The sequence below is a fragment of the Pyrus communis genome, chromosome 1, assembly GCF_963583255.1.
Source record: "Pyrus communis chromosome 1, drPyrComm1.1, whole genome shotgun sequence".
NCBI lineage: Eukaryota > Viridiplantae > Streptophyta > Magnoliopsida > Rosales > Rosaceae > Pyrus > Pyrus communis.
This window is the reverse complement of record NC_084803.1, coordinates 7,460,650-7,475,314: the sequence shown is the minus strand read 5'-3', so window position 1 is coordinate 7,475,314 and position 14,665 is coordinate 7,460,650. Positions and strand designations below refer to the sequence as shown.

The following is a 14,665-nucleotide window of genomic DNA, read 5'->3' as shown; positions in this document are numbered from 1 at the left end:
TTCACATAAATTACTCAAAAGCTAGACACTCCTTTGCTTCATGTTGAAAAACCTAACTAAATTATATATTGACACAAAAAGTAGAAAAGGTCACAAAATTTTGTTCTTTCCTTAATTTCCCCATTCTTTCCTCTCATTCTCCCGTCAAATACATCTCAACCTTAATTTTGGTTCTCAAAAGTTTGTACTTTTCCACACCCCCCCCCCCCCCCTTCCCCCCTTTATATGGAGACTTAATTTAGCGAAATTGTTATGTTTAAGCCAAAAGAACCAAAAGTTTGTACTTTTCCACACCCCCCCCCCCCCCCTTCCCCCCTTTATATGGAGACTTAATTTAGCGAAATTGTTATGTTTAAGCCAAAATCAAAATGACACATGTTGTGAGAAATAAAAGTTGTACTTTAAGTAATATCTCAACTTTGTTCCTAAAATAAAACAAATAAATAATATGCCGAGAAAAAACCTCATTGCATGCACGTACGTAACTAGTTAAAAAAGAGTACTGCTACATTTATTACATTTTCATACTACATTTGTATCATCTCTTCAATAAAGATGCAAGCAATACCTGCGTTGAAGTAGGAAAGGTAAAACCTGTATATGAAGCAGGACAAATCACACTCTCCCACCAAACCCACCAACACAAAACCCATTTCGCAAATATATACAACGGTCATATCATATGATGAATCCAAGAATCGTTGAAGGGACATGCGAAATATAAAAGGGTAAAAGGTTGTAAAAAATATAGACAACTAAATTCTTTTAGATATATATATATATATATATTAGACAATATTAATGTCGCTCATAATTTATTTATATAAACAAATTACAATTGTTGTCGGCGATATTTTATGTTATGAAAATGTCGCAAAATAGGCTTATTATCAAGAAAAGCAAAAATATATCTCTCAATGTAAAAAACCATGATATCCATCAACCATTAATCTCCCATTTTGTTATATAGCGGTGTTTTCACAATATTTATAATAAAAAACGCTTTATCCACCGAAGCGGTTGAAACCGGTAACACTAAAGGCATGTAAAAAGTTTATACCTTAACTTACAACTTTCATACCTCTTGGTATTCATAAATTTCTTTAAAAATCACTAATTTCATCTTCGTAATTGATTTTGAGGGGAAATGATAAAACCAAACTTGTCATGAAATGTTGTTTAGTTACTACTAGTTTAAGGCCTAAAACGAACCAGTTGAGACATTTATGTTACGTTGGTTCAATATATAGTTCAAAAGCAAAATTAATCGAATTAGACTACCCTATACGAAACAATTTGCTGTGTTTCTTCATCCACCAAAATACCCTAGAAAATGTTATTTATGTTTCACTGGACTCTAGATAGATAAGAGTAAAGGGATACACATGGCTGCAATCTAGTTGCACCACATTACAAAGAGGGGTAATCTGGACGAGTGGTCCCTCATATGTCAGTGACTAAAGTCTTATTTTTTGTTTTCAATAAAAGAAAATGACGCCGTTTCACTTAAGGGGTTTTTCATTTTCCCAGGGTTCAAAATGACTGTGTTTTGGCTTGAGTTTTACAGAAAATGAACCACCAAGCGCAGTAGCAGCATAATCTGGGCTTCATTTCTGGTGAGCGGAGGGGCGGCAGCCTCTTCTTGCGTCTATGTAGCTGTATCTGTTTGGGCCCAAAATAATATTATTGGGCCGAGAGTAGGTTTATGGTCGGCCCAAAGTTTTTCCAAATGTACTAAGCCGCTCAGTTAAGGCGTCCGAGTCCTATTACAAGAAGGAGTGATTTGGATAAGAGCGGATGAGATAATCAAGTCCTAATGAAATGAGGATTCTTGGCCGGATAAGGGCGTTTAAGCCTGGAAATGAATGCAGCCTGAAAATGAGGTTGAGTTCAAAGTCCTAATAGGAGTAGGATTGGTTGAGATAAGGTTGGATCAGAATAAGAAGTCCTAATCCGAGTATGGTTTTAACTCGATCATAAGGAGGAGTTGTTGCTATAAATAGATAGCGGAGTGCACCATTCGAGAGCCCCTCAAATTCAACACACAAATTGCCCTGCACAAACCTCTCAAACATCTTGAGATTTTTTTTATTTTCTTTTTCCGCCAATACACCTTCAGTTTGGATAAACAGCACTATGAAGGCAACCGGCGAACATCTTCAATTTGGATAAATAACACTGTTGTCGTAGAATCAGCTGACTGAGGAGCACTTTTAGTTTGGATAAACAACACTGCGTTGAGGTCAACTGGTTACCTATCCAAGTCTCGGTCGATAAAGGTTTCCGAATCCTTATAGGCAGAGGTCATCTTATTAGCCTTCTCGGCGAAGTAATATGTTACAAGTTACTACATTCGGCACATTGAACGCCGAGTGGTTTTATGATTGGATACTCACAAGTTTGTTTCAGAGTGCGGCATTCTGACGGTCGAATCACATTTATCATCAAGACATACATCTTTTTTAAGTACCTGTGTCCGTATAATTTGGAGCCGGTTCGACGTGCTTATAATCTTACAAATATAATCATCATGACCGAACCCGGTGCCGACGATTTGTGAACTTCGCATAACTAGCAGCCTTGTCTTCAGGCTCGAGAACTCGAAGGTCGAGATGTGTTCCTTCCTCGGTTGCAGTTGCAAGATTAAGAAGTCAGTAGCGCGTTCAACGCAACATCAACAAATTTTACTCTTCGGCCGAGCTCGGCCGACGAGTTGGCACACCCCGCATCAACCGAAGAATGTAGTTAGCTCATTAGTTACTCGGTCTGCGCGCTACGTAGGCTTGGTAGTTTTTAGGATCAATAGTATCATATGACTCATACGGATTAAATATACATATGTAAATATATACTACTTACGTAAATAAATATATATATATATTTCATTGTTCATATATTTATATGACATGACTGTTGGACAAATTTTTCTACGCTTGCATGGGAGGAGAATTCTCTCCCCTCTTAATCTCTTTTTCCTTCCCTCCTCTCATACTTGAACGGTTACAGTTAAAATACGTCAATATCTTAGAATAATTTTTTTATAGAGACAATAAGACAAACGATGAGAATAGAAAGAAAAAGAATCATAATTCGCTTGCATGATGCATTAGTACATATGGACAAAAATCCTCGAAGATTCCAACCCCGAACCATTCAGTATGGGATTCGGTGCCTTATTAACTGCGGAAACCATATAAACAAAATATACATAATCATTATTAGGATTGATTTAGTCCGTTGGATAACAATTTGATCTCGGCCGTCCGTTGTTATAGGGATTCTGTGAGTCTCCTCACACTCCCTCATTCGAAGCATCCCACTCCCAACAGCTACCCACCCTCTCTGTCTCTCTATCAAAGCAACTGCTGCAAGCCTGCAACTCTCTCGAACCGACCAACGAAGCCTCCCTCCGCCACAAAAATCCGGACAGTCACCACCACACACAGCCAGCCATGAGCCACCATGATCCAGCGATTCTCCGTTTCTCTCTCTCTTCATCCGTCATCGCCGCCATGCTTGATGCGGTGGCCACTTCTTCTTTTCTCTGAAACGGAAGAGACCCCGATGATTGAGATCCCGGACGTCCTGCATGTAACCGAGGAGCCCCGGTAATCGTCTCTATTTAGGGATTAATTTTCTATTTAGGATGCATGTTGAATTAGGGATTGACGACTTAGAGTTTTGATTGTTTCTGGATTTGGATTTCTGGATTAATTTTCTGTGGATTTGCATGTTCGATTTGTGCTATTGGATTTGATATGTTTTCTACTGGAAGCATCAAATCTAAAGGACGATAGGATCTAATACCTAGTTACATCCAGGGAGAGAAATATTATGATGGAGGAGCGTAAGAAGTCATACATTCCAGAACTTAGATGCAGACTTTTAGGCTGAAGAAAAACAGAAAAGTGATTTCTAGTTTGCATACGTATAAGAAGCTCCCTACTGCATTCAACTCATGCATTACTTTTCTGCACCAAATAGAAGTAGGTTTATAGATTTGGAGAAAACTATTTCTTCTGGTTCGCAAGTAGAACATTGAGGTGTTTACTCTGATTAACAACCTTGGCAAAGCCCAAGAGCCCTGGGGTCCAAACCATATCCTCCTCGTCTCAAGTCACAAACCTTCCCATGCACTGACAGCCTTTGTTGGGCATAGATGTTGAGAAAGCCACCTACCGTGGAGAGTGATTTCACAATGATGGGCTCCCTTTCACTAGGTGTACAGAAACACACAAGCGGGTTATTGTCTTATAGATTCTATGCCTCTCGAAATGCCGCCACATTATTCTTCAGCGCTTTCTGTACCAATGGAGCTCCAATAAATACCGTGGCAGGTGACTTGAAAGTAAGCATTCTTTGTTCAACACGGTCGTCAATGATTATCGAACCATCACTGATATTAACAAGCCTTCCATCAATCAAATCGACATTTTTCAACAATTGGGTTAATTTCGTCAACTTGGGGAATGCCTTCTGATACCACTCTGGCGGCTAAGGCTCTTCACCAAACTCCTCCGATAAATGATTCACCATCGCATTCAAATGCAAAGCTCCGTTTCGCTTAGCCATTAGATGCTTTGCGCCCTAGATAACTTTCTCTTTATGTCTACAGGCCATTGTTCGATAGGAAAAATAAAAAACCCTCCAAATTACCCTTCAATTTCGCACTCCGAAAATAAAATTGCTACAGTAAGAGGACCATGACTTGATTGAGACAATACATCAAACAGACGGCGTGCAAGTTTATTATCTTCACGTAAGACTTGAACAATCAACCATTCGAGGTTGCTTAATCGGGAATAACAAAGGTAAAGAGAATGAAATTGGAACCTTTCCGGTAATCTTTGTTGTTGGGTATAGAAATCTTGAGAGAAACCATGCCGCTCGTGGACTTTATGGACGGGCTTGGGCAGGAAATCTTGTTGGATCCACCAACGTTGAGAAATGGCTTTTATTGGACATGATGAATTGTGGGCGATGACAAACCAACCCAATGCTAAATATAAATGTGAATTTTTTTCGAGACGAAAATAAAAGTTACAAAGAGAAGGCGCAAGGGCAAGAAGATGTGGCAGAAGCAGGTGTTCTGGAAATCACAAGCATGCTTCTGAATAGTAAACATCAACGTTACTTGCATTCCAAAATATGTTATAATGCACCCTCTTTTTTTCTTATTTTTCACATCCTAGATTAGTTAATAATGATTTTTTTTAGAATGTTAATAACAGTTTCTTTCGCATCACATAAAGAAGGGTAAACAAAGTTGAATATTCTTTAATATGAGTCCATTTTTTGGATGCCTTATTAGAAATAGTCCACTTTATTAAAACATTTACGGTAATTGTAATTCAACTTTATTTTATTGTTACCTTTTTATCAAATTAATTTTTTGATTAAATTAATAAAATAAGTAATGTTATTCCTTGTATTGTATGAAGATTTTAGTTTTTTATGTTTGAATGGTAGCATGCATGCCCTATAATTAATGGCCACATAGGTCATGGCCCTCGTTATATACGTCCATTAAATGAAAGTTCCTCCATCTCCACGTGAAGGGACCATTATTGCCGGATGACGTAATCTTGATGATGTCACTCTGTTATTGGTTACTAAAACCCTAAACAAAGACCTTGCAACGCGCATGGTTTTCCAACCACTCTGATGATGTCACTCTGTTATTGGTTGACTGTTTGTAGTTTGATTGGATTAATCTAACGCTAGCATTACTACGTTAAATTATAGAAAATATTAATATACAAATTTGTGAAAATATTGATATAACTATCTCGGTTGATTTTGATGAAAATTTGCTAAAACTTGCTGCTTAGTACTACGGTCCAGTCGTATTCATTTTCACTTATAAGTAAGAGATCTTAAGTTCGATTTTCGCCAAATGCAAATTTGAACTATATTATTGCTAGTTTATTGTGAGGCTTAGCTCAATCTCCCACTCCCTTAGTGTAGATAATATCGTTTGTTAAAAAAAAAAAAAATTGAAACTTTAGGAAATGTCATATGGTAGTCTGTCAATATTTATTGATATGTCGAAAATATCGACGAAAACTGTCAATTTTATCCAAAATTTAAGAATTTCTCTAATATTTTTTGAAGTCTACTCTTCACTCCCCTCCATATCTTTCACTGATTTTTCTAATATTTTCACAGAAATATTAACTGTATCGGAGAAATTCCAAACTGAGGTTGCTCGTTCATTCTACCACAAACATTGTCCAGGGCAAGTCATGTTGGCTGGATTTGCTCTCATGTATCTCATCCCGAGAGACCACTAAGCCCATCTCGCGGCAATTATTCTTGTGCTATAAGTGAATGAATTTTTTCTTCTTCTATAAGTTATGAGAAAGCTAAATTAATGGATCACAATAAGTGAGATAAATCTGGCTACCACAATATCGAGATTTTTCCAAATTTACGTTTTATCAAACTGCCACCACATTAATTGGACAATTAATCTCAACCACTTTTGTTTTTAGTTAAGGAAAGACAAAGGATGGGTAGCTGTATGATGAATCACAACATTAATTTAATATGGTCCATTAAACACGTTTTGCAAAAACATATTGAACAAGCAATGCTTATATGATTAAAAAAAGAAGAAGAAATGCTTATATATAGGTAGCTTATCATCGTGCTATTGTTATAAGAAAATTTATTTTTTATCTACCAGATGAGCAAGTAATATGTATTGAGTTTTCTTATTCATCTACAAGAGGCAAATCAACCTGCAAACTTGCTTTTTTTCCTGTATACAAAACAGGTGCGAATTCGCTTCATTTTTTTTTCTTTGCATTTTAGATGAGAAGTATTGTTACTGATACTTCAACAAATTATCATGCACACATTTTCAAAATAATAATTTCCCTTCAAAACAAGTTAGACGACATATTTATAGTACCAATAACAACTCACTTTTTAATTTATAATCTTTCGTTTGGCTTTTTTCTTCTCCATTGCTATGTTTGCACATATCCATCGGTTTGAAACATTTAGTGTCATATTTACTCCTTAAGGGAATGTTGCAGCTTTCTTCTTAATATCTTTGAGTTGAATAGTTTGGCTGTGTATATATGTTTAAGTGTCATAAATATTCACTATTAAGTATAACTATTGTTACATCCCGACCCGGGGCCCACCACATCTCGGGCCCACTCCACCACTGTAGCATGATATTATCCGTTTTGGGCCCCGGCTACGCCCTCATGGTTTTGTTTTTGGGAACTCACACGAGAACTTCTTAGTGGATCACCCATCATGGGAGTGCTCTCGTGCGCTACTCACTTAACCTCGGAGTTCCCATGGAACCCGAAGCCAGTGAGCTCCCAAAAGGCCTCGTGCTAGATAGAGATGGGAATATACATATAAGGCTTACAGGATCCACTCCCCTGGGCGATGTGGGATGTTACAATCCACCCTCCTTAGGGGCCTGACGTCCTCGTCGGCACACTTCCGGCCAGGGATTGGCTCTGATACCAAATTGTCCTGGGCCCCCACCACAACCCGAGCTCGACTCCACCGTAGCACGATATTGTCCGCTTTGGGCTCCGACCACGCCCTCACGGTTTTGTTTCTGGGAACTCACACGATAACTTCTCAGTGGATCACCCATCCTGGGATTGCTCTCGCGCGCTACTCGCTTAACTTCGGAGTTCCCATAGAACCCGAAGTCAGTGAGCTCCCAAAAGGTCTCATGCTAGATAGAGATGAGAATATACATATATAAGGCTTACAGGATCCACTCCCCTGGGCGATGTGGGATGTTACAACTATGCACTGATATTGTCTTCAATTAATCATTAGGCCTAATATATGGATAGTATCTTCTTTTTTTTTTAGCTGAATTTTCCTTTATATATATATATATTTCTTCTCTTTAGACCATCTCCAACCCTTGGATAGCAAAAAAAAATTTAGGTTTTAGCCCAGAAATAGTTTTTTCTGCTCCAACCCTTATGCCTAAAATTTTAGCCCCATATTATTAAATAATGAATTTAGGTTTTTTTTAAAATTAAATTTAAAAAAAAATTATGTAGACTATGAAACACTATTTTTTTTTAAAATTTAACCTAAAAATATTTATATTCCGATAAATATTGAGAAATCACTAAATCGACACACGAAACTCATGAAACACTATGGAAGAATATGAAACACATGATAGAGATTTGTGTGGATGTTTTGGAAATGGGAAGAAATGATTTTGGAAGATGGTAGAAAGAAAAATTGGAAGAATTGTAGGAGAAAAGTGAGTTTTGTGTGGATGTTTGAACAAATACATAGGTATTTATAGAGTTTTTGGATGAACTTTGAGTTAAATATTTTTTTAATTATTTTTGCCGTTGGATTTAAAATTGGACCGTTAGATTTGATTATATTCGATCTCAGCCTTTGGATTCAATAAATATATAAATATAAAACTATAAATTAAAGTGGATCGTTGGATCTCCAAGATCCATTTGAATTCTGCCCGTCGAATCACCAAAAGGAGCCGTTGGGCTCGTGTCACGAGCCGACAGCAGCCCGACATCCCTGCGTGGGTGGGGCATCGAAGTTGAGGCGGGTTAAGTTAGTGCGTGCGTGCTAGGCTGTGGGTGCGTCTGGGTTGGGCTGGGCGAGTCCAGTCCACTCCTCATATTCCACTATCACATGTGGGCTCCACACTAAATCTTGTGGGGAATTGAGTTTTTTTTTTGTTTTTTTTTTTTAGTTCTAACACTTAATCCTATTTTAGCACAAGGGTTGGAATGAAATAGGGGGAATAGAAGGGAAAATTTGAGACCTACTCCAAGTGTTGGAGTTGGTCTTAAAGTTTAAAATGACCCCAGTTTGTTGGCATTTATTACCCCCACCATCTTCATTTCTGTTCACTTTTTGTCTTTTGTATTATTATTTTTTTCTCATATACAAGATAGATAAGCATTTTTAATTTTGTTTTTATAGTAAACTTGATATAAGTTCAATTTTGTGAGCCATAATTAGAAATAGTCCGCTTTAAGTTTTTGTTGCGATAGGTCTGATGGATTACATGTTAGTTTATTTTTATTTTCATACCAAATATACCCTAAAAATTTTAAATTGTAGTAAATATGTAAATACACATAATACCTTAATTATAGGATTAATTGTTTTATAAAATTTACTGTCATTGATTATTAATTTGTAGCTGAACTTTTCTCCTTCTTTTTTGTTCTAAAACTTTTTTTAGTGTTTTTTCTTATCAATATCATTGTTTTCTTATGAAAATCATATTGATTCTATGAAATTCGTTGATGTTTATTTAACTATATCACATATGTTTTTAATGTATCTCTCTATTATTTTTTATATTCTACCTATATTACAAATTAATTGTATTAATTTACCTATAGCATAAGTTTATCTGCCTATTCCATAGGTTTTTGTTCATAAGTTACCTATAATACAGATTGATTTAATATTTTTCTTAATCTATCTCTATCGCATATTAAATGATTATCCGCCTGAATCACAAGTACCTATATTTCTTTGTTGTTGATAAAAATGTATTATATTTGTTTGCTTATGAGTTTAAATATTTTTTTTTTAAATTTAAACTTAACTCTTTCCAATTGCATAGTGACATAACAACTCTATAAAAATACTACACGACTGCAAGTTTGACTTATTATTTGTAGATACTAATATTTTGTTCTATATTTTTTTCTCATCCCTACGTTGATTAAAAGAAAAGGAGGGTAGATAGAAAAAATTAATTCAATTTGACCAAACGCACTCCTGGTCATAAATATATAAAACATAATTGACCAAATGTGCACCTCGTCAGAAATATATAAAACAAAATTTACTTTTTTCGGGTGTATTTATTTGCAATGCTTGGATGAATTTTCATTATTATCTAGATTAGTTTTGATTATTGTCATGTTTTCTCAATAGTTAGTTGAAGCATGTTAAAAATATCATAGCGAAGAATTTACTTATTATTGTGACAGTGATCATCTTCTCGTCGTCAGCAATTACGATTTGGAACAACAAACACATCAGCATTAAATGGAAGGAAGCAGCGAAGATCCATATGACATCGAAAACCTTTTCACTCCGTTACTAATTTCAATGGGTCAGACTCAGGAGAATGATTTGCCTCCCTCGCCCGATCCGTGTTGTATCTACAGAGTTCCTGAACCACTACGGTGTGTAAATGAAAAGGCCTACACACCTCAACTAGTCTCTATAGGCCCGCTTCACCATGGCAAGGAAGGCTTAGAAGAAATGGAAGGACACAAGAGGAGGTACCTGCAGTATTTTTTAGAGCGGACTGGGGTCAGCGAGAAAGATTATGTAACGAAAATAAAGGGCAAGGAAGAGGAATTGCGCAGTTGCTATGCGCACACCATTGAGTTTAGCAGTGAAAAATTTGTAGAAATCATTCTTGTGGATGCCGCGTTCATCATTGAGCTTTTATTGAGGGGGGACGGGGAGCATATCAAGCCCGATAGCTATGACCGCATCTTTTACAAACCAGGGTTCATAAATTTTATGGTACCTGACATGCTTTTGCTCGAAAATCAGCTGCCATTTTTCATTCTTGAGGATCTCTTTTCCTGGACCCAAAAAAGTGAAGAGGATCTCCTTCCCATTGAGGATCAGGTGCCGGCTACGAAGCTTTCAGTACTTGGCCTCTCTTACGAGTTCTGCAAGAAATCAACGGGTTTTTATATGGAAAAAGACAATTGGGAATGTCCTAGTTCTAAAGTACATCATTTTGTTGATTTGGTTAGAACTTTACATCTACCAACGGCGAAAGGGAACTCAAAAAATGGAGAGCAACTCGAACTTCTAGGTATACCGACCTTGACGAAACTACACAGGGCTGGAGTCAAGTTTCGTCCGGTGAGACCAAGCGAGAATCTATTTGATATACATTTCACTGATCAAGACGGAATTTTGAAAATTCCACATCTAATAATCGATGATGACACAGAGCTTGTACTCCGAAACCTTATTGCCTTTGAGCAATGCCATTGCACTCCGAATTCCTACTTCTTCAGTGATTATATCATCCTCATTGATCATTTGGTGAACACCCGAAATGATGTGGAATTGCTTGTCAAGGAGGAAATTGTTGAAAATCTGCTTGGTGACAACAAGGAGCTATCTACTCTGATTAACAGGCTTTGCAAAGGTGTTGCGTTTGACAGAGATGAATTCAGTTATGCTAAGCTTACAAAGGACCTCGACAACTACTGCAAAAATCCGTGGAACAAATGGATGGCAGATCTGAAACAAACATATTTCGACACACCTTGGAAAATTATTTCCTTCATTGTTGCTACTTGTGTCATCGTTCTCACTATCACACAAATGGCGTGGACTTTTACTCACTAAGTATCAACACTAAGTTAGGCACTCCATTTTCCATTTCATTTTTCTTCCTGTTCTTTTCCCAGTTAATTTCTATTGTGCACTATAATGTAAATTTGCAATGGCTTGTCTATGCGCGAAGTTAAATAATATGTCTCCTTTGTACATAAAATAAATAAATAATATGTTGAGAAAAAGTCTCATTGTAGCTTTTCATCATGGAGTACCACAAACTCAAGACCGTTCCTAGTTGTATCATTATTTCTATCATCACTTTAAAGGCTGGTTTGGTATTGCTGTGCTTTGAAAAAAAAATTGGGGATCCCTTCCCTTAAAGGCTTCCTCCTAATACATGGATAATGTTGTTTGGTAAACAACTCTCCTCCCCTGCTTCTTCAAAACTCAAAACTTTCACACTCATTGAATCAAGTAAGCCTTGTTAATACCTTTTTGGAGTTTGATCTACCAGTTCTTTAATAATGCAAACAAAACTACATAGTTTTACAGACACAATCATATAACAAAAGTCTAGTGGTACATTACTCTGAAGTGGCTAGAGCTGAATGCAATACATCTTCTAGATAGTTCTCCGCAGCAGCATATTGCCTTTTCTTGTCCTCAATTGCTAAAGCATCCAAAGCTTTATCTTGCACGAATACATGTCTCATAGACCTCCCAATCTTTATAGGACCTAAATAAAATTTGACCAATTAACCAAAGTAGAAAACTACCGGATGCTCATGAATAGACTTTGTTCGGCCAATTCAACCAGCACCCCGTGGCTAATTTCTGGGGTGTAGTCTATGTAACCAAGTTCTGTACATCACATTCAAAACCCCCCTCCCCCCAACAAACCTAGAACATTAATGAAAAAAAAATTAATCCTTAAATTCAATTAGACAAAATCATGAAATTTTTTCTAAAGCCTAATTTTATTAAATCAAAAATTCGAAACAGATTTTAACATTCAATACAGCTATAAGATAAGAATCATTTTAGACTAACCTCGATGGTGGGCGTCGCAGGAATCGTCAGATTATCGTCGAAAAACTTGAATCCAATGTTGATGTGAAATTCAACATGGAAGGGTGAAGAAGAGGAATTTCAACTGGAAAGATCTGGAGCACAGTGGCTAATTTCTGGGGTGTAGTCTATGTAACCAAGTTCTGTACATCACATTCAAACCCCCCCCCCCCCCCCCCCAACAAACCCAGAACATTAATGAAAAATTTAATCCTTAAATTCAATTAGACAAAAGCCTAATTGTTGGAGCGAGATTTCTCACAAGAAGAAATGCCTCCACAGATTCGTTGACCGCAATCCTCACGTTTGCCGAATCCTTCGCTAGAGATGCCCCGAATAATCTTCTTTTGTAGCTTGCCCGGGTGATACCTGCAATAGATAATCCGACGCTCAAGTCAGTCGATTGATTTTCTATTCTCTGGATTTTCTCGGGTTCTGATTACGTACCTTGTTCTTTGGCTCCTCTCCCTGTTTATAGGATTGCATGCTTGAGGATCAAGCACCACAACCAATCCTCCTTACCCACTTCTTTAGTGGTCATCTGTCATATGATTGCATGCTTTGAGAACAAGTGCCACGACCTGTCGCCTTCTCCCACTTCTCCTCCATAGTGGGGTAATTATCTAAGCACGTTCCCTTGCGTCTGTATATTTCTTGTGGGCTTTTTACCTTGCACAACACTTTCCCCTTGGATGATTGGTAGTGGCCCATGAGTCGAAACCAATGCCCCATTTTTCCCCTTTTCACGCATGTGAAATAGGGAAAAACTGAGTTTTTCGATCTCATGGGGCCTTGAAACTACACTCTTTAAGCCAAGCTAAACTTGAAGCACTTTTTACTAAGGCCAAATTTGTGGAATTTGCTTTTTCTAAGAATAAATTTACTGAAGGTAAATTTATCGAAGCCTTCATTTCTTTACGAATGAGGGTTGACATCTTCCCACTATGATTTTCGAACGAGGATTTACGAAACTAACACATTACGAAAGTGGACTGACATCTTACGAACTGATGAAATTTAACTGAGTAGGTTGTCTGACAGGCTATACATATATGTACTTAAGCCTTCGTTTCGTTACGAATAAGATCTTCCCACTATGATTTTCAAACGAGGATTTACGAGCGAGGACTAACACATTGACATGATTTACGAACGAGAACTTACGAACGAGGACTGACACGTTACAAAAGTGGACTGACACGTTGACATGATTTACAAACGAGAACTTACGAACGAGGATTGACACCTTATGAAAGTGGACTGACATCTTACGAACTGACGAAATTTAACTAAGTAGGTTGTCTGACATGCTATACATATATGTACCTAAGCCTTCGTTTCGTTACAAATAAGATCTTCCTATTATGATTTTCGAACGAGGATTTATGAGCGAGAACTGACACATTGACATGATTTACGAACGAGAACTGACACGTTACGAAAGTGGACTGACATCTTACTAAATTTAACTGAGTAGGTTGTCTGACAGGCTATACATATATGTACCTAAGCCATCGTTTCGTTACGAATAAGATCTTCCCATTATGATTTTTGAACGAGGATTTACGAGCGAGGACTGACACGTTGACATGATTTACGAACGAGAACTTACGAATGAAGACTGACACGTTACGAAAGTGGACTAACACCTATATCATATTTATTATATAGATCTCTATCCCATCTTGTATGCACACCTACGTACACTTTTACCTGATTTACACACACACACAAACATATATACATATATATATATATATATATATTTACCATGTATGTTTCCTGCTCACACATATAATCCACAATGCTAGGTTGCACACCTAGTCGGCATATCTAATCTGCACGTCTATATATACATATATCAATATATACACATACACACACACACACACCGACACACTTGCTTCTCTCACTCTCTCTCTTTATAAATATATTTATAAAAAAGAAAGTTTAGTTTATACCACTAGCAGCCGTGCATTAGAGAGACCATATTTGTCTTCATCGTTTTATTTATTTATTTATTTATTTATTACCTATTCGATCTCAGATTTTCGGTCTTGGATGGGTCTTTGCCCATTCGATCTTAGGTTTTCTTTTCCCACTCGATCTTAGACTTCCGATCTTGGTTGGGTCTCTGCCCATCCGATCTTAGGTTTTCTTTTCCCACTTGATCTTAGATTCTCGATCTTGATTGGGTCTGTGCCTATCCGATCTTGGGTTTTCTTTTCCCACTCGATCTTAGATTCTCGATCTTGATTGGGTCTGTGCCCATCCGATCTTGGGTTTT

At 37.2% G+C, this 14,665-nt stretch overlaps 1 protein-coding gene across 1 annotated transcript; it reads left to right on the top strand.

Annotated features, from left to right (window-relative positions):
- The first annotated feature begins 10,044 nt into the window (after nt 1-10,044).
- Nucleotides 10,045-11,379, top strand: LOC137733965 (UPF0481 protein At3g47200-like). The gene has a single exon (XM_068473227.1). It carries the CDS (start codon nt 10,045-10,047, stop codon nt 11,377-11,379), a length of 1,335 nt encoding a protein of 444 aa, XP_068329328.1.
- Nucleotides 11,380-14,665: the final 3,286 nt, after the last annotated feature.